Source organism: Nicotiana tabacum, chromosome 22 (genome assembly GCF_000715075.1).
Source record: "Nicotiana tabacum cultivar K326 chromosome 22, ASM71507v2, whole genome shotgun sequence".
Lineage (NCBI taxonomy): Eukaryota > Viridiplantae > Streptophyta > Magnoliopsida > Solanales > Solanaceae > Nicotiana > Nicotiana tabacum.
This window is the reverse complement of record NC_134101.1, coordinates 59196128-59218013: the sequence shown is the minus strand read 5'-3', so window position 1 is coordinate 59218013 and position 21886 is coordinate 59196128. Positions and strand designations below refer to the sequence as shown.

The 21886-nt window shown below is 40.4% G+C and overlaps 1 protein-coding gene across 1 annotated transcript; it reads right to left on the bottom strand.

Annotated features, from left to right (window-relative positions):
- Positions 1-3700: 3700 nt before the first annotated feature.
- LOC107823313 (putative enoyl-CoA hydratase 1, peroxisomal) lies at positions 3701-21328 on the bottom strand. Its single transcript, XM_075244330.1, has 3 exons — positions 20787-21328; positions 19488-19770; positions 3701-4005 (listed from the first exon to the last, which is right to left on the bottom strand). The coding sequence occupies exons 1-3, from the start codon at positions 21194-21196 to the stop codon at positions 3901-3903; spliced, it is 798 nt and encodes a 265-aa protein (XP_075100431.1). The 5' UTR covers positions 21197-21328; the 3' UTR covers positions 3701-3900.
- Between the last annotated feature and the right edge of the window lie 558 nt (positions 21329-21886).

Here is a 21886-nt window from a genome sequence, read left to right as displayed (position 1 = left end):
CCTCAACATGTTCATTGCCACAACAGTTTAAACCACTTACAACACCAAATTTTCGAAGACCAAAACATAAAACACATTCATCATTCAATTTCACATAAAATTGATCACACTTATCTTGAACCAACTCCCTAAACATTAAAGAACGAATAAGTTGTGCCTGGATAGCAACTTGAGGTAAATCAAGGAAATAGCCAAAATAGCTTTCTCTAAATATTCGAAGCTGGACATCAGTCAACTTTGACTGTAAAACTGATACGATGTCCACATTAGTGTATGATGTCCAATGAGTAACAGAAAAAGGCTCACCAACTAGAATATAAAGCTTCCAAGGCTACAAATAAATGACACGAATTAAAAACAAACAAATACAAACTAAATCCAATTTTAAAAGAAGATTCAACAATAGAAAAAATATAACTGAAATTGTATGTACCTTACAAACTTTGTCAGGAATTTTTACTTTTTCTGCCTTCTGAATCTTACTTTTTTTTGGTTTGACACCCATATTCACTTCGTCCTCCACGACACGTTTTCTCTTACCTTCAACACCATCCACTCTAACCCTTTTGCTCTTCTTTTTCTCTGATTGCCCAACAACATCCTTTCGAGATTCTAACACTTTAACACTGTCAGAACGATTTTGTCTTCCCATATTTCGTTCGTCAATCGATTTCTCAACTAAAACCGAGGTTGAATGAGGAGATAAACTCATCGACCTAGTTTCTCTTCTCAGGTTGCTCGATTTCTCATTCGAAACCGACTTTGAATAAGGTAATGAACTCATCGAAGGAGTTTGTCTTGTCATATTGCTCTGTTTCACAATTGAAACTAGGTTCAATGAGAAAAAATTTTAAAAATATTATACGAACAAACGGTTACAAAATTTTGTGAAGAAATTGATACAAAACTCGACCAAAACTAACAAAATCGTTTATAACATATACATACGATGAACTCTAACTAAACAATTCAGTCGCAAAAGCCTAAAAAAAAAATCACTTCTCCAAAAGCACACGCAATCCGAAAAAATATACAAAACAAGAGATTTTCTACTCCAAATTACCTGGAATCAGAAGAAAATAACCGCAAATGTTTCTTGTTTTGTCGTCAATTTCAGCAATTTTGGCTTGCACTTGCAGAGAGAGAGAGAGAGAGAGAGAGAGAGAGAGAGAGAGAGAGAGAGAGAGAGAGAGAGAGAGAGAGAGAGAGAGAGAGAGAGAGAGAGAGAGAGAGAGAGAGAGAGAGAGAGAGAGAGAGAGAGTGAAAACTCGGTGTCTGTATTACAAAAATAATGGATACAACATTAATTGAATCAATTTGGGCCCAAAATGACATTTGGGCCTTTTCTAGTAGATATTTTATTTTGGGCTATTTTTGGTTGGGAAAGTTTATAGAGTGACAATTTAGGTAATTTTCGCAAGATTGAATGGTAACCCTACAGATAAAAGTTCGGTTTCACTTGTCATTCTCCTAATTAAGCTTCTTCTAAACCTCCAAAATAATTAAAAGTAAAAATAAGCATGGGAAAACAAGATGGAAACATTGTTTCCTACATCCTCAACCTTAACGTATCAAAATAATACTTCCTTCAATGATCGATTCAAAGTTTGAATATGAATTGATTTATATTTTGGTCTTAGTTTGGGCATCAATTCCTTATACATTTTAATACAGTCTTTGACATATTCAAAGACTAAAAATGTCCCAATAATCATAATTAGAGATGTTTAAAAATGTTTGTAAATCAAAGGCAAAGAACAAAAAAAAAACTTAAACTCTTCCTTACAGCAAAAACAAACTCTTCAATCCCAAATAAAGTGTAAGAAAAATTAACCATATTTTAAATACAATTTTCTCAAATATTATTATCAAGAGGAATATTTGTACCATAGTTGATCCAAACCATCAACTATTGTCCGTAAATATTATAATCATGGATATAAGTACCTCAATCAACTTATGCTTTGCTCCTTAATTGCTAATGCTTAAGATTGTATGTTAATTTTATAATAATGGATATAAGTACCTCAATCAACTTCTGCTTTACTCTCTAATTGCTACTGCTTAAGATTGTAGTTAAGAATAAAATTGTTGGAATTTCAATTCAGGCTTTTCACTCCCGTTTGGCCATAGATTTTTGCTTCATTTGTTCAAAAAAAAAATTGAAACATTGTTTGAATTATTTTGGGAAAAATAATTCAAAAATTTTCAAGTTCCCAAAAACTGATTTATGATAGTTTTTGGGTGAAAATTTTTCTTCCACTCACAAAACTTCAACTTTTCTTCAAATAAAATATATGTCCAAATACAACTTCAATATTCAAAAATTAGTTTTCAACACAATTTCAAAAACTCTTTTTTCAAGTTTTAATCAATTCTATGTCTAAATGCTAGCTAAATCCTCTTATTTTGAGGAGAATAATAAATGATGAAAAGTGCATGTTTTTTAGTATGTTTGTATATTATTTCTTATGTGAGTTATGGGAGATCACATGGTTTTTAAAGTGAAAATATGCTCATTACGTGTTTCTTATGTGTAGAAATAAACTTGCGCGAAAAAAGGATCAAATAGGAGCAAAATTGGTGAAAAAATAGTTAAAGAAAAAAGTTTCGGACATACAAGACCGGGACCGGAGCAGAAGAATACAACAACTGAGAGCGGTCTGGGTCGCGCATCCAGACGCACCCCCAGCGTTTCCAATTCGAAGTAGAAGTGTTAAACCCGCACATACAAACCCTAATGGATATAAATACATCCTAAAATGTCCTTTTGAGGGGAGACGCTACTTTGGAGGAAGATGAAGACTTTCGAGAGGCAAGAACACGCTTGGAACAAGGAGAAGGATTCAACTTCACATTTTCCCTCTTTCTTCCTATTTTCCATGGTTATGAATTTTAGTATTGTAGTTTTACGTACTATTATGAATAACTAATTTCTTATCTAAGGTTTTGATGGAATCTTTTGTAGGATAAATTTTTGTTACGTTTTTATGTAACTTAGCCTTTGGATTTCTCTATTTGGTTAACTACGTGCTTATATTAGTTGATTGAATGGCCATCGAGTGATTGTTCCTATTTATTATGTATTACTTGGAAAAGGATACATTTAGGTGGTTGTTAAACGTTACTCCTAACGTATGTGAGGAATCAATACGACTGGTTTAAAGGTGAGTTTAGGAATAACAAAGCCTTGACGTCATAATGAGCGGTAAGATAGTATCAGCTAGCGTAGTTTGGGAAAATATGTCTAGTAAATTATTTTAGTTGCTCGAGAGAAAATTACCACACCTGAAATGCTCACGATCAGTAGAGAATACTTAAGGCGAAATTGTAGGAAACATAGCGAGAAAGATTCTGACAATTGAAAAATTCATAACTCTAGGCCTTCTTAATCTTGTCTCTTCCTAATTAATATTTTTTACTGCTTTTAATAGTTGCTAGTTAATTAGTTTAAAATAAGAATCACATTCTTGATAGTGAACAGTTATTGCTAAATCTTAGTTCTATGTAGGATTCGATTCCGGACTTTTAGACCGGATATTCGATTCCAGACTTTTAGACCGGATTATATTTACAACGACCGCTTATCCTATTTAAGACTAAAGTGAGCAAAAAATTATCAAAATCAGTAAACCGTGGAAGAAATTATAGGGCGTAATACAAAACCTTAACAATGTCATGTCACAAAGAAGACGGAGTGTGTAAAATGGTTGACCATGGTTGTGCCTTGTTGACAAGATCGTCACTCTACTGAAAATAGAATAACATCTTTCTTAGCGTTTGATCAATACAGTGCCATGTAAAATGAGACAAACAAAGTAATATTTACTTTTACTTGAAATTTCTCAATAAACGTGCGCGTAGACTAGTTTATTTCAAAAGCAGAACAACATGAAAAATCTATAATTTTGAGGAAGGTTTGCTTGAACTCCGACCAGCAATGAACTCTTGCAGTTTCTTAAAGTGATCCTTGGACATTCCATCGTAATACTCGTGTGCCCTCTCCTGGAAATGACAATAAAGCACACACATCAGTATATTAAGTTGCAGGTAGTGCAACTACATGGTAATTGCAAGATTTTGTACAAGTATTCATTAGTTTCTAATTTTTGACACGGCACTCTGACGATAACAACCTCAACGCATCCAGAAGAGGTGAACTAACAAGATTAAGTGGATCACTTAAGTTGGAGAGTAACTTGGATACTCAGACATCCATTTTTCCCTTTTTTATTTTATCTCGTCAACAGTTCTCTGCAGCTAGAAGATTTCACAAGACAAGCAACACGACCAAGAAAAAGAAGCAGAGAGAGAGAGAGAGAGAGAGCAGTGCGACAAGATATTGTATGGACTTGTAATACAGAAGCAACCGCCAACTTCACAATGTAAGGTGAATTAGTACATTTGAGAGTATGAACACCGTAGGGAATAGTTACACCAGAGACTAATAATCAACCATCGATCTTGATGTTAGACAAATATCAGATTCTTCATGCATGATTTAGGATTAACTTTAAAAAGGTGCAACCACCTGAATTGGTTCTCCCTTTCCCCCTATTTCAATCTCAGCTATCTTTTTCCTTCAAGGGCTGTTGGATGGGTTCTTATCTGGTATTTCGCGAGGTCATTTTTTTTTCCGGTGAGAGAACTGGAGGGTGGATGGGGCTATGGGTACTAGGAAGGAGCGATAGACTGTTTTTCCAGAGTACTTCCCTTTCTTTCTAATTGGTATTTGTAACGACTCGACCATTCGTTTTGAGCTTTAGCACGTCGTTAGGCGGTTTGAGCCCTTGAGTAACTTCACTTCAGGTATTATGTCTTGTACACGTGATCGGAATTGATTAAGGTTTGACTTTTGAGTAAACGACCTCGGAATCGGAATTTAAAGGTTCCAACAGGTTCGTATGATTATTTTGGACTCATGCGTATGTCCGGATAGGGTTTTGGACGACCCGGGAGCGTTTCGGCGCCTATTGTGGAAAGTTGACATTTTGGAAGAATTTCATAAATTTGAGTTGAAGTGTATTTTAATGTTATCGATGTCCGTTTGGAATTCTGAGCATGAGAATAGCTCCGTATGGTAATTCTGGTCTAAGGAGCGCGTCCGGATGGGGATTTAGAGGTCTGTAGGTCATTCTGGGGTCATTTGGCGAAAGTTAGCAGTTGAGGTTCTATTGGAAGTTTGACCAGGAGTGGACTTTTTGATATCGGGGTCGGATTCCGATTCCGAAAGTTGGAGTAGGTCTGTAATGTCAAATGTGACTTATGTGCAAAATTTGAGGTCAATCGAACGTGATTTGATAGGTTTTGGCATCGAATGTGGAAGTTAGGAGTTCAATGGTTCATTAAGCTTGAATCGATGCACGACTTGTAGATTTGACGTTGTTTGATATGATTTGAGGCCTCGAGCAAGTTTGTGTTATGTTATGGGACTCGTTGGTGTGATTGGACGGGGTCCCGAGAGCCTCGGGTGTGATTCGGAGTGGTTTCGGACCAATTCTGGTTGTTTTGGCTGCTGCTGTTGCTGGTTTTGGTTGTCCTTCGCGAACGCGAAGGGAGTCCCGCGTTAGCAAAGAAGGGTTTTTGGGCGGTTAATTTTTGTTCATCGCGAACGCGACACAGGGGTCGCGAACGCGGAGAAGGGCCTGAGGAACCTACGCAAACGCGAAGGGGCGATCGCGAACCTGGAGCAGGTTGGCCTTCGCGAACGCAGCTCTTGGACCGCGAACGCGAAGGGGCAGGGGTCTGAGGCTTCGCGAACGTTGCGTAGGTGACGCGAACGCGAAGAGGAATTTTGAGGCAGTGGCATTTGGCCTTCGCGAACGCGAGGCGTTTCACGCGAACGCGAAGACGGGTCGCCTGGGCAATGTATAAGTTTGCCAAAACGATTTTTTGCTCATTTTATCTCAATCTTCCATGGGAGCCGAGCTAGGGGCAATTTTGGAGGAGCTTCTTCGTCACCCATCACAAGGTAAGTGATTCTCACCTATTACAAGTTAAATACTTGGTTTATACATGGATTTAAACATGAAAATTGGTGAAAATTGTGAGATTTTGAAAAAAACCTAGAAATTTGTAATTTTGGATTTTGACCACGAAATAGGACATGGAATTTGGAATAAATTACATATTTGAGTTAGTAATGTTATGGGTAATGTTTATCTTCGAAAATTTTCGGAATCCGGGCACGTGAGCCTGAGGGTCGGCTTTATCGATTTTTCGAACGGAGTTGAAAATTGTTATAATTTGATTTATAATGTGTTAAGAGTATATATTTATGGATTTGCACATTGATTGACTAGTTTTGGAGCGACGGGCACCAGTTTGAGGTGTTAGAACGGTATTGGAGCCGGTTATGGAACTTCGGAGCGAGGTAAGTCTCATGTCCAACTCTGTGAGGCTATCCCCTAGGTGTTGTAATTGATATGTGCTACTTGTTGCGGGGGACTACGTACGCACGAGGTGACGAGAGTTCGTACGTAGCTACATTCATGTTATTATCCGAGTAGACTCAAGCTCACGCCATGCTATAACTGTACTATTTGGGTTATCACTTGCTTATTAAATTCTTTTACTTCGCATTACTACTTGAGACTATACGGAATAATTGCTAGTGTGACAGACTTGCTATTGTAAAGATTTGACGAGTTTCATGATTACCCGCGGAATAATTACTCCTCTTCCGAATTTCTCCCGCGTTATGCGTTCTCATCGAAAGGTTTCCTCAAAGCTCCTTATAACTCACATGTTCCTTCGTGAGTGGGGTCAAGGACCCGTCAAAGCTTCTTATTCTAATGGGATCGGGCAGTTCGCCTCGGCAGGATTATATACCACTCTCATGAGAGCGGATCGTTCGCCTCGGCAGTATGACAAATGTATCTATGGTTCATGCCATACGACCATCGGCAGTGCACAGATTATGATGGGATCGGGCCATACGCTTCGACATTTATATAAAATACTCTCATGGAAATCGTGCGTAATATTTGACAAGAAGTCAGTGTATTCACGAGTCTTCCTGATTTGAATTATGACGACATATCTGGTGAGGTCCATTGTATATATATATGCTCCGGTTGAGGAGGTAATTGCTAATTGAGAGCTTGAGTCTATTGTAGAGAGGACAGTATCACGTATTTACACTTGTTTAAATTCGTTTATTTACTCCGCCCCATATCTGTTTACTCCTTACTGTATCTGTCTTATTGGACCACTAGTAAGTGTCGATGTCGACCCCTCGTCACTATTTTTCTGGGGTTAGGTTAGATACTTACTGGGTACGCGTTGATTTACGTCCTCATGCTACACTTACTGCACATTTTTGTGCATGTATATATATGTCTGGAGATCTATTGGCGTAGAGACGCAACTATTGCGGGGACTTACCGTGAGCAGCATTTCATGTTATGATACGATCTGCAGCCTGCAGAGTCTCCATCAGAGTTATTTGTATCTCAGACAGATGTTGTATTTTATTTTATTTCCTAGTTGATGCTCATGCACTTGTGACACCGGGTTTTGGGGGTGCTTATGGGTTGTCCTTTATTGTAGTTGTGAAAACATTCTCAGTAACCCTGTAAATTCTATTTCTTATTATTTAATTGATGAAAATTATGATTTCAAAAATACTAAAATGAGTAATTAAATTAAACATTCACTGTTGGCTTGCCTGACGGCAATGTTAGGCGCCATCGCGGCCTCTAGTGGATTTTGGGTCGTGACAGCTTGGTATCAGAGCATTAGGTTCACTTAGGTCTCACGAGTCATGAGAAAGTCTAGTAGAGGCTCGCGGATCGGTACGGAAACGTCTGTACTTATCTTCGAGAGCCTACAGGGCTTTTAGGAGCACTTATCTTCTTGATTCCTCATCCTGCGATTTGATTCCTTTGAGGCTTATGCCTTTATATCCTTCCTACTCATTCTCATACGATGTTCAGCGCTCGTGTCATTTGGGCATCGAGGAGTTGCAGTGGTACTACAGACGGGGAGCAAGGTGTTTCTCCCTGCACATTCGAGCAGGTTATTATTGTCTTCTTGTGGAAGGAGGTTCTATTATTTCAGCTCAGTAACTGTATTTTCGATGGTTTCAAGGCTACGCGCAGGTTGCTATGATGTTCAGACGTTGTTATCGCACTGTGTTCGTGTAAAGGTAGGGTGTTTGTCTATGTGTCGGGGCAGTGAATGACTTGAAAGGAGGTTTTTCTCAGTGCATGATTCGGAGGTTCAGCATTTTATTTCCAACGGAGGAAAGTCAATCGGACTATAAATGTTCAAGTTTGGGATAATGGAGTAACGAGACTTGATATTTTCGAGCGTGGTAGAATTCTCAATTGTGATGTGGTGTCATCGTCGCGTTAAGGTTCGCCGGAGTTATGGTCTTCTCAATTTGCCTTCGGGGCAGGGTAGTGTGAAATGGTGTTGGAGAAGCGATTGTCCGAGATGGCGGAGTGTAGCGATTTCGGAATCAAATGGGTATTTCTAATGTTGATGGCTCGAGAAGGATGATCTTCTAGGAGGCTTGGAGTTTGTGGCAATTTATTAGCTCAAGTGTTACAGAGATGGATTCGGATTTGAGGCAACAATTGGGCAGCGAAGGACGAGGAAGGACATGTGGGAGGTGTTTTGCGGTGGTTGAATTGCTAGAAGGTCAAGTATGAAAAGCAGAAGTCAAGGAGTTGCTTAAAGGAGAGGGTTTAACCAAAGTGGGAGAGTGGCAGAGTAGCATATGGGTTCTGTGGTAGGATAGCCACACGCCTTGAGGAAAGTTTGGAGCCATTTGGGAATTCATGATGGACAGTGACTAGGTCCACAGATGCAACATGACTTCGAGTTTGGAATGTATTGTTGGACTTTCAGCTGATGTCAATGGGGAAGGAATCTCGGTGGGTCCCACGGTTATGTAATTGTAGCTTCAAGCTGAGTGGGAGAGCTCCACCGTCTATGATTGGATTGCGTGGTTGTCTACTTGTGCGGTTTCTGGTTATCGGTGTATTGGTGGGTTATTACGACTAAGGAAAGAAAACATCAGTGATGATTTGAGCAAAGGATTTGAGGAATGTGTGATATACTTGGCCTTATCGGTTCATGTTCAGGTTTTGGGAAGACTCAAAGTCTATGCTTTGTGTGGATGTGATGTACAAGGAAACGAATTCAGCCGGTTGCTTCTTTGAGAGGGTGTTCATGTGCTAGCAGGTCCTTGGAGTTTGATTATATTCGGGGACAAGTCAGAGTGGGTGACTCTCAACAACGGTCCTAGTGGGTTCAAAAATTAAAGTGTGGTGCCTACGGATTTCGGGTCTGTGGTATGGTTAAGTATCGAGCTTCTGCAGTGGATTATGAAAGGGGCTTGGAGTGTTCTATGTTATCATCGGTCTGCGGTGTAGCATTGGAGGAATGGGAGAAAATAACTTCGGATTCGTAGAGGAATTATCAGAATGGGTGTACCAGTTGAAGATGCGAATGTGCGCACAAGGAGGGTATGAGTTAGTTCGTGGGTTTTAAGGCATCGTGGTCTCGTAAAATAGGGTCACTCAGGATGAGTGCGGATTGGGTTCGTTATATTTTGAATGGAGCTATTATTATTTCTAAGGCAAGTCCAGAGTAAATTAGAAGAAGTTGGTTCGATTAGCAATGGTTGAATCGGCATGATGGTGGCAATGATCAGTTTCTTTAGCGTGTTAAGTTATGCAGGTGATTTGTGGCGGTACGTGCGAGGCTTGACGGCCGCCGTAATTTGATTTATTTGGAGGTATTCGATTATAATGGCATGTTATGTGTAGATGGATCCTGGAAGAGTTATGGTGGTTTAGACTACTACTTGGGGATTGTATTTTCTGCGGTTATGGGAACGGTTATGGGAATCTAGTCGCGTGTTCTGCGGTTATGGGAACGGTTATGGGAATTTAGTCGTGTGTTGCAATGGTTCTCCTGAAATGAGTTAAGTGAAAGGTTTCTATATGATGGAGTGTTTATTCTATTAGTGGTTCAGGAGTTATGATGGAATTCTTGTACTCTCGCGTATTGACATGTTAGGTGCAGTGAGCGGCATGAGAATTGGAAGTTGAGGATCAAGGTTGCGGTTCGGTGTAGACAAGAATATTACGAGCTCGGATAAGCAGGAAAGAATTCAGATGTTTAGAGTAAGCTGGTATTGTCTTTAGTGTCACCTGAGATCGGTGTCCTGTGTAAGAGGCTTTGTGTACTGATTTGCGGATTCTCGATTCGCTTTACAGCATTGTATGGCCGGTGGTATGGATATGCAGACTTTGTTACCTGGTGCGGGAGGTCGTGAGAGCGTATCCCACGGGAAGATTGTATAAGTATGACATGTAGTCACTTGATTGATTGAAGATTGAAACCAAGTATGGAGATTATGGTACTATCGCTAATGTGAGAGCTTAGGCCTGGGAGGCGCTCTATTCATTTGGTTGTGAACTGTGGAAGTTTGTTCCGGATTGGACGGCTGTTCTTATGTGTCATGAGTAGGGTTGTTGTGGATCCTTGGAAGGTTCTTAGCCCAGTGCGGTACGATCAGAATCGCCTTGAGGTTCGTGGATGGATCTAGATGTGAATGTGCGCTCTATATCAGGCCGGATGTGTTCATGTCAGCATAGCATTGCTTACGGAGGGGTCTTCGGACCTTGGATGTTATTTTTGTCATCAGCTATTCCGTGCAATCTCTATTGTGCCATGTGGGTTGTGAGACGGTATGATTAGTCGCACTCGTATCGAGATCCCATGTAGTTTGTGGTGTTGTGAGAACATGATGGCTCTCGAGATGCCGGTCATTTATTGCACCTTAGCGCTACCTGTCTCCCCAGGGATGATATTATACACTTGGCATGTTTGTGGTCGACATTTGGGTATTTCGTAGGTATGAGCATTATGGCTCGATAGGTATTTCCTTATAGATTATTATGTTTGGATCGGGTGGCACGCCGCCACGGGTATCATGGTTGGATCGGGTTGCACGCCGCAACGGTATCATGTGTGGATCGGGTTGCACGCCGCAACAGTGTAATGTTGAGTACAGTTCCCTATATTTATTCTTGTGTGTTTTGTTTCTCATTTTCTGAGTAAGGTTCATAACATCTTTTCGGTTGTTTAATTAGTTACGTGGGTTGAGTAGTTCTTTCCGAAGTTCATTTTCCTTATGTATCACATTCGAGTTTGTAGCTTGTTGGCACATTGTGGCATCATATGAGAGTTTTGGCAGTGTCTGAGGTGGCTTATTACCTGAGCAGCTTGTACTGGGTGAGACGAGATTATTGGACATGTGATCAGTGCGACCGGATTAATATAAGGTATATTAAAGAGCAAATATCGTTGTTCAGTTCAGAATGAAGTAATGCATCTTCGTTAGGAACTCTATGATTTGTGATTCGGTAGATGGTTATGAGTTTCTACAAATCTCTTCCGTCGTGGCAATATTGCGAGAGTTGAAGCAGGGCTTATATATGTTATGAGGTATACTACGGGCTTCGGGTCAGTGGAAATTTCAGCCGTTGTGCTTGGGGAAGATTGCCTTGGGCAAATGAGTTATGTGGTGCATGGTGTAATTTCAGCGGAGGAGCATGGTCACGCTGGGTTCAGTGTCTGGTGATTTATACGGTGTTCGTGTGTCAGAATATGGTATCGTGGAGAAACTCCGGATGTTGGAATTTGGCTCTAAAGTTTGCTAGCTAAGGTAGCAGGAAGGATCTTCAGTCTGGCTCGAGCTAATGTGCTCTAATCGGTTATGGTGGCACGGGTAGGTGCACGAGGTGTTAAAAAGTGATTTTGGACAATTCCGGAGCAGTTCTTAGCACGTTCGAGGACGAACGTATGTTTAAGTGGTAGAGAATATAACGACCCGACCGGTCATTTTGAGCTCTAGTGCGTCGTTCGGCGGTTTGAAGCCTTGCGTAACTTCACTTTATGTATTATGACTTGTACACGTGATCGGAATTGACTAAGGTTTGACTTTTGAGTAAACAACCCCGGAATCGGGATTTGAAGGTTCCAATAGGTTCGTATGATGATTTTGGACCCGGGCGTATGTCCGGATCGGGTTTTGGATTACCCGGGAGCGTTTTGGCGCCTATTTTGGAAAGTTGGCATTTTGGAAAAATTTCATAAATTTGGGTTGAAGTGTATTTTAATGTAATCGATGTTTGTTTGGAATTCTGAGCCTGGGAATAGCTCAGTATGGTGATTCTGACCTTGGGAGCGTGTCCGGGTGTGGATTAGGAGGTCTGTAGGTCATTTTGGGGTCATTTGGCGGAAGTTGGAAGTTGAGGTTTTTTTGGAAGTTTGACCGGGAGTGGACTTTTTGATATCGGGGTCGGATTCTGATTCCGGAAGTTGGAGTAGGCCCGTAATGTCAAATGTGACTTGTGTGCAAAATTTGAGGTCAATCGGACGTGATTTGATAGGTTTTGGCATCGAATGTGGAAGTTAAGAGTTCAGTGGTTCATTAAGCTTGAATCGATGCGCAACTTGTAGATTTGACGTTTGTGAGAAGGCACGGGAAAAAATATGTTATTAATATTGAATGATAAAAAAAATACAAGAGGTCCATATTTATAGCTATACACTACAAGGAGATATTACTCCTCTTCCAATGTGGGACAAGACTACACTATACATATCTGTAAACTAACACTCCCCTCAAGCCGGTGCATACACATCATATGTACCGAACTTGTTACACATGTAGCTAATACAAGAACCAGAAAATATTTTTTCTCTGACAAAGTGACAGTCGATCTCAATATGTTTAGTCCTCTCATGGAACACCGGATTTGACACAATATAAAGAGCAGTTTGGTTATCACACACTAGTTCCATCTTGCTGATTTCTCCGAACTTTAACTCCTTGAGCAACTGTTTGACCCAAACTAACTCACACGTCGCCATAGCCATGGCCCGATATTCGGCTTCGGCGCTAGATCGAGCAACTATATTCTGTTTCTTGCTCTTCCACGAGACCAAATTAGCTCCTGCTAGAACACAATATCCAAACGTAGAACGTCTATCAAAAAGTGATCCTGCCCAATCAGCATCTGTATACTCAACAATCTGCTCGTGGCATCGATCTTCGAATAGTAATCCTTTGCCTGGAGCTGACTTTATATACCGAAGAATACGAACAACTGCATCCCAGTGACTATCATAGGGAGAATCCATAAACTGACTTAGAACACTCACCGGAAAAGAAATGTCAGGTCTAGTCACTGTGAGGTAATTCAATTTGCCAACCAACCTCCTATATCTCGTAGGGTCTCTAAGAGGCTCCCCCTGTCCAGGCAGAAGCTTAGTATTCGGATCCATAGGAGAGTCAATAGGTCTGCAACCCATCATTCCAGTCTCCTCAAGAATGTCTAAGGCATACTTCCGCTGTGAAATAACAATACCTGAGCTAGACTGAGCGACCTCAATACCTAGAAAATACTTCAATCTGCCCAGATCCTTAGTCTGGAAGTGCTAAAAGAGATGTTGCTTCAGATTAGTAATACCATTCTTATCATTGCCAGTAATAACAATATCATCAACATAAACCACTAGATAAATACACAGATTAGGAGCAAAATGCCGATAAAACACAGAGTGATCAGCCTCACTACGAGTCATGCCGAACTCCTGAATAATTGTGGTGAACTTACCAAACCAAGCTCGAGGGGACTGTTTCAAACCATATAGTGACCTGCGCAATCTGCAAACACAACCATTAAACTCTCCCTGAGCAACAAAACCAGATGGTTGCTCCATATAAACTTCTTCCTCAAGATCTCCGTAGAGAAAAGCATTCTTAATGTCTAACTGATAAAGAGGCCAATGACGTACATCAGTCATGGACAAAAAGAGACGAACAGATGCTACTTTAGCCACGGGAAAGAAAGTATCACTATAATCAAGCCCAAAAATCTGAGTATATCCTTTTGCAACAAGACGTGCCTTAAGCCGATCAACCTGGCCATCCGGACCGACTTTGACTGCATAAACCCAACGACAACCAACAACAGACTTACCTACAGGAAGAGGAACAAGCTCCCAAGTGCCACTCGCATGTAAAGCAGACATCTCATCAATCATAGCATGTCGCCATCCTGGATGAGATAGTGTCTCACCTGTAGACTTAGGGATAGAAACAGTGGACAAAGAAGATATAAAAGCATAATGAGATGACGACAGGCGATGATAACTTAAACCGACATATTGGGGATTAAGATTAAGTGTGGATCGAACACCTTTGCGGAGTGCAATTGGTTGACTAAGAGGAGACAAGTCCGCAGTAGGTGCAGAATCTGATACAGGGCGTGAATTACCCGGGCCTAATGCTGGATGTGGACAACGATGATAAGTCAAGAGTGGTGGAGCTGTAGAAGTTGAACTGGATTATGTGGAGGAACTGGAGCTATAGTTGGTGGAGCTACAACTGGAGCTGTAGGTGATGGAATTGGAGCTATAGGTGGTGGAGCTACAACAGGAGCTGTAGGTGGTGGAGCTGGAGTGACTGAATCTCCAAAAGATGAAACTGGTAGTACCTCAGAAATATCTAAGTGATAACCTGAACCTGTGAAGTATGATTGGGTTTCAAAGAAGGTAACATCAGCGGACATAAGGTACCACTGGAGGTCAGGAGAGTAGCATCGATACCCCTTTTGTGTTCTCGAGAAACTCAGAAATACGCACTTAAGAGCACGAGGAGCTAACTTATTTGTTCCTGGAGTAAGGTTATGGACAAAACAAGTGCTTCCAAAGATATGAGGTGGAAGGGAAAACAAAGGTAAGTGGTGAAACATGACAGAGAATGGAACTTGGTTCTGGATAGCTGAAGATGGCATACGATTAATAAGATAGCAAGATGTAATAACTGTATCCCCCCAAAAACGCAACGGAGCATGAGATTGTATGAGTAGGGTACGAGCAGTTTCAATAAGATGTCTATTCTTTCCTTCAGCTACCCCATTTTGTTTAGATGTGTACGGACAACATGTTTGATGAATAATCCCATGAGATTTCATAAAATGTTGAAATGGGAAGTCAAATACTCTCGGGCATTATCACTACGAAATGTGCGAATAGAAACCCCAAATTGATTTTGAATTTCAGCGTGGAAGGTCTGGAAAATAGAAAACAGCTCAGATCGATTTTTTATCAAAAATATCCAAGTGCACATGGAATAATCATCAATGAAACTGACAATATAGCGGAATCCCAAGGTGGAAATGACCCGACTAGGACCCCAAGCATCTGAATGGACTAAAGTAAACGCAAGACGCCGAGTGAAATGGGAGCGAGTATGCTTACCGAGCTGACATGACTCACACTCTAGAGCTGACAAATGAGATAAACCAGATACCATTTTCTGAAGTTTTGACAAACTGGGATGTCCCAACCGTTTATGTAATAAATCTGGTGAATCAGTAATAGGACAAGTTGTAGAAGGAAGACAAGATGTGAGTCCATGTGATTTAGCAAGGATAAGGTAATAAAGTCTGTTTGATTCACGCCCGGTATCAATGATCCGCCCCGTACTGCGTTCCTGTATAAAAACATGGTCATCAAGAAATAAAACAGCACATTTAAATGATTTGGCTAAGCGACTAACAGCTATGAGATTAAAAGGACTATTGGGAACATAAAGGACTGAATCTAAAGGTAAGGAAGGAATTGGACTTGCTTGACCTATTGTTGTTACCATGGTTTGAGACCCATTGGCCATTGTGACTTTTGGAAGAGATTGAGAATACGAAATAGTAGTGAAAAGAGATTTGTTACCAGAAATATGATCTGATGCACTTGAATCAATGACCCAAGACTCAGAGGATGAAGATTGTGAGAAACAAGTCACATTATTACATGTTTGAACAACAGAAGCTATATCAGAAGATGTCTGCTTACATGCTTTGTACTGAAGGAACTCAATATAATATGCTAAAGAAACCATCCGACTATTCAAAACATCGGTTCCCATGTCGCTACGAGATGTCTGCTTACATACTTTGTAAAGGAACTCGATATAATCTGCTAAAGAAACCATCCGACTATTCAAAGCATCAGTTCCCATGTCGCTACAATTTGTAGTAGTAGGGTTAACTTGAAATAGTGGAAATAAGTAACTCCTGTGAGAAAACTGAAGAAGTAGCTTGAAAAACACTGTTTACAGCAGGAAAACTGAACATTGTTCTGCGCCGGAAACACTATTCACGCTGAAAACACTGTAGCTCGCCGGAATCTACTGTAGCTGCTGAAAAACTCAAAGTGGTCGGAATGAAACAAAACCAGTGAGGGTAGAATCGGAATTACCAGGCGATTCTACTGTTCAACTGGAACTTTTTCAAAATCAAGCCGGAACAGTGCTCACGCGCCGGCGCGTGGACGTGTGTTTTCCGGTGGGGTTGACTGGGGTTTGGTCGCCGGAGCCAAGGAGTCTTGTGGTGGTGTTTGTTTTTGCACAACACCAACAGAAAGTGATTTGCTTACGGACAGCCTTCTAAGTCGCCGGAAAATTGCACGGCGAAGAGGTCTTTCTTCCCGGAAGTCGTTGGAATGATGCACATCGACAGGTTTCTCACTAATGTTTTGATACCATGTGAGAAGGCACAGGAGAAAATATGTTATTGATATTGAATGATAAATACAATAAAAGAGGTCCATATTTATAGCTATACACTACAAGGAGATAGTACTCCTCTTCCAATGTGGGACAAGACTACACTATACATATCTGTAAACTAACAACGTTGTTTGAAGTGATTTGAGGCCTTGAGCAAGTTTGTGTTATGTTATGGGGCTGGTTGGTGTGATTGGACGGGGTCCCGGGGGCCTCGGGTGTGATTCGGAGTGGTTTCGGACCAATTCTGGCTGTTTTAGCTATTGCTGTTGCTGGTTCTGGTTTTGTCCTTTGCGAACGCGAAGGGAGTCCCGCGTTCGCGAAGAAGGGTTTTTGTGCGGATGATTTTTGTTCATCGTGAATGCGACACAGGGGTAGCGAACGCAGAGAAGGGCCTGAGGAACCTACGCGAAGGGGCTATCGCGAACGCGTAGAAGGAAAGGGGGAGCTGGGCCTGGAGCAGGTTGGCCTTCGCGAACGCAGCTCTTGGACCGCGAACGCGAAGGGGCAGGGGTCTGAGGCTTAGCGAACGCGGCATAGGTGACGCGAACGCAAAGAGGAATTTTGAGGCAGTGGCATTTGGCCTTCGCGAACGCGAAGAAGGGTCGCATGGGTAGTGTATAAGTTTGCCAAAACGGGTTTTGGCTCATTTTATCTCAATCTTCTATGGGAGCCGAGCTAGGGGCGATTTTGGAGGAGCTTCTTCGTCACCCATCACAAGGTAAGTGATTTCCACCTATTACAAGTTAAATACTTGGTTTATATATGGATTTAAACATGAAAATTGGTGAAAATTGTGAGATTTTGAAGAAAACCTAGAAATTTGTAATTTTGAATTTTGACCACGAAATAGGACATGGAATTCGGAATAAATTATATATTTGAGTTAGTAATGTTATGGGTAATGTTTATCTTCGAAAATTTTCGGAATTCGGGCACATGGGCCCGAGGGTCGGCTTTATCGATTTTTCGAACGGAGTTGAAAATAGTTATAATTTGATTTATCATGAGTATTAGAGTATATATTTATGGATTTGCACATTGATTGATTAGTTTTGGAGCGACAGGCACCGGTTTGAGGTGTTAGAGCGGCGTTGGAGCCGGTTATGGAACTTCGAAGCGAGGTAAGTCTCATGTCTAACTCTGTGAGGGGGGAAACTACCCCCGAGGTGTTGTAATTGATATGTGCTACTTGTTGCGGGGGGCTACGTACGCACGAGATGACGAGAGTCCGTACGTAGCTACATTCATATTATTGTCCGGGTAGACTCAGGTTCACGCCATGCTATAACTGTACTATTTGGGTTATCACTTGCTTATTAAATTCTTTTACTTCGCATTACTACTTGTAACTAGACAGACGTAAAGTGATAGACTTGCTATTGTAGAGATTTGACGAGTTTCATGATTAGCCGCGGAATAATTGTACTCCTCTTGCGAATTTCTCCTGCGTTATGCGTTCTCATCGAAAAGTTTCCTCAAAGCTCCTTATAACTCACATGTTCCTTCGTGAGTGGGATCAAGGACCCGTCAAAGCTTCTTATTCTAATGGGATCGGGCCGTTCGCCTCGACGGGATTATGTACCACACTCTCATGGGAGCGGGTCGTTCGCCTCGGCAGTATGACATATGTATCTATGGTTCGTGTCGTTCGACCCTCGGCAGTGCACAGATTATGATGGGATTGGGCCGTACGCCTCGACATTTCTATAAAATACTCTAATGGAAATCGTGTAATATTTGACAAGAAGTCGGTGTATTCATGAGTCTTACAACAACAACAACAACCCAGTATAATTTCATTAGTGGGGTCTAGGAGGGTAGTGTGTACGCAGACCTTACCCCTACCCTGGGGTAGAAAGGCTGTTTCCGATAGACCCTCGGCTCCCTCCCTCCAAGAACTCCCCACCTTGCTCTTGGGGTGACTCGAACTCACAACCTCTTGGTTGGAAGTGGAGGGTGCTCACCACTAGAGCAACTCACTCTTGTCGTATTCATGAGTCTTCCTGATTTGAATTATAACGACCAATCTGGTGAGGTCCATTATATATATATATGCTTCAGTTGAGGAGGTAATTGCTAATTGAGAGCTTGAGTCTATTGTAGAGAGGAGGACAGTATCACGTATTTACACTTGTTTAACTTCGTTTATTTACTCCGCCCCATATCTGTTTACTCCTTACTATATTTGTCTTATTGGACCACTAGTAAGTGTCGATGTCGACCCCTCGTCACTACTTCTCTGGGGTTAGGCTAGATACTTACTGGGTACGCGTTGATTTACGTACTCATGCTACACTTGCTGCACATTTTTAAGCAGGTACATATATGTCTGGTGATCTTTTGGACGTAGAGGCGCGGCTATTGCGGGGACTTACCATGAGCTGCATTTCATGTTACGATCCGCAGCCTGCAGAGCCTCCATCAGAGTTATTTGTATTCTCATGTCTAATTTGTATCTCAGACAGATGTTGTATTTTATTTCATTTCCTAGTTGATGCTCATGCACTTGTGACACCGGATTTTGGGGTGCTTATGGGTTGTCCTTTATTGTAGTTGTGAAAACATTATCAGTAACCCTGTAAATTCTATTTCTTATTATTTAATTGATGAAAATTATGATTTCAAAAATACTAAAATGAGTAATTAAGTTAAACATTCATTGTTGGCTTGCCTGACGGCGATGTTAGGCGCCATCACGACCTTTAGTGAATTTTGGGTCGTGACAAAAACCAACACAACATGTAACCGGGTAACCAAATAATATAATACTTAAAAGATTTAGATTCAGATAATAGGCAATAAGTTAAAATTAGACATGATGGACACTGCTTCAAACAAGATGTACAATTAGCTTGTAAACCATAACAAAAACAGGAGATCTTGTTACCTTCTCAAGAGCAAGGGCTCGGGTCAAGTCTTGTTTGAACCCATCATTGATTACTGCCTTGTACTTCAAAACCAGGTCGTGGTTGTTCTTGATGATGGCTTCTGCTATTTGCCTAGCTTTCTTCAAAAGTTCACTTCTGTCTACAACATAATTTACCAAACCCCATCTCTCAGCTTGTTCTGCGCTGAGAGGCATTGCAGTTAAAGATGCTTCACGAGCTCGGCTGGGTCCAATAACACGAGAGAGTTTCTGAGATAGACCCCAAGAAGGAAATATCCCAAACCTGCATCACAAAAGCAACGACACTCTTGTCAGAAAATCATCTAGAAACACATATGAAGTTTAACATTAATATCACAGAACTTGTATATAGATTGGGTTCAAGTGTTTAAGTAGCTTAAAACTCAAGTAGAACAACTGAAAATACCATGAACACTTATAACTTTAGGTATATCAGGTTTTTCAAGGGGTTGATAGCCTCAATTAACTTGTGACTCAGACGCTGACGGGAACTCTCTGTATTCAATAGAATTTTCAGCTTAGAATTTATACAGCTAAGGACTTTGTCTCATTTTAATAGCGGCTTACATGGGGCTAAAGTCCACAGGTGACTAATGATCGTTCAAATGTAGAGATTTCATTTTAGATCACATAAACAATAAGCTTAAAACTTAAACTACTATGTAAGTAAAACTTAAAATCAACTATGAAACTGAAGCACAGTCAATACTTTAAAAATCAAGTTCAAGAACGAAAAGTAGTAAAGCTAAATAGTTTGTGGTATGGTGCTAACTGTCAATACAGAAGTACTAGTTAAGATACAATTGTAAGCACAATTTTGCAGGAAAACCAACTCCTATGTGGTGTAATCTAAGCTTCTTAAGAAACTGATCAAGCTATGAATCAAAAGCCAATTAGTTTATTTTCCAAAATTTTTATGGGAAGGCTCAACTAGTTGAATTGAAACCTGAGAATTGAGATGCTCAGTATGGGGGATAATTCATTCAGCCTAGTCATAACTTACTAATTAAGAATCAAGCTAAATCCAGTCTCAATTTCTCCAATATAGCATGACTTAAGGTAATAAAGCTCACTTCTTAAAAATCACCACCATCCAGCTTCGACAGTTCCATTATCCAAATATATCCTAACATTGATCATATGTTTCTTCATCAACAGAGTAACATCATAAACAGAACCGCCCAAATAAGTAAATTTAGAAGAAAAAAACCATTCTTTTTTCCCTACTACTATCAATATAGCAAAAGCAAAAGAAAAATTCCGAAAAATAAGACAAACCTTGCATGAGTGTCCAAGAATTTAGCATCATTAGAGGCAACCAACAAATCACAAGCAAGAGAAATCTCAAAACCAGCAGTCACAGCAAATCCCCCAATAGCCCCAATGATGGGCTTCCTACAGCGTTCCATTTGCGCCACCGGATCAGTCTCCACATCCTTCACGTCACCCTTAAACACGTCCTCCGCTGCCGTCAGGTCAACGCCCGAGCAGAACGATCGACCCGATCCGGTGAGTATAATGACCCGAACCGAATCATCCGCGTCCAAGGACTTGAAAATTCGAGCAAGATCAACCATCATTGACTTAGTCAGGGAATTTAGGGACTTGGGTCGGTTTAATGTGACCCATGCAACCCCGTCGGATTCCCGATTCACCAGTATCAGATTTTCCTGTGATGATTTCTCCATATTCTTGATTGTACTCTAAAAGTGTATGTGCGAATTGTATAATTAGTAACTCGTCCTAGGGTACATCCGTATATGAAGAAAGGGAAGATTTGCGGTGCACTTGATGGAATAATGTCATTGAAGTGTTCGTCCTGTTCATCGGAAAGACACACTAATTAGTACAATATGTTATTGTGATTTTACTAAAAGGAACCGACTTTTATATAAAACTTTTAGACAGTGGCGGAGCCAGAATTTTTATTAAGGGGTATCAAAATATATAAAAGTAAACATATCAGAAAATTAAGGGGAGTCAATACAATATATATATATATATATATATATATATATATATATATATATATATATATATATATATATATATATATATATATAAAATTTATATATATATACATATAATTTATTTTTTTTACCTAACTACACAATATATTTTTCTCACGAATGGGTGTCATTCCTATAAGGCGGCTCCGCCACTAATTAGCTGAATGTTACCAATATTATTCAATTAGTTATTTGAAGCCAAAAAAGGTTAAATTTTTACTTTCTTTTGAGTGAGTGTTATTAGAATAGATTGGGTACAACTTAAGTTTGAATTTCAATTTTGGTATGATTTGGTAGAGTCTTGAGGTGGTTTGAATTGAAAATTCGAAGTAGAAGATAAACATGAAAAAATGATATGTGTATCACACT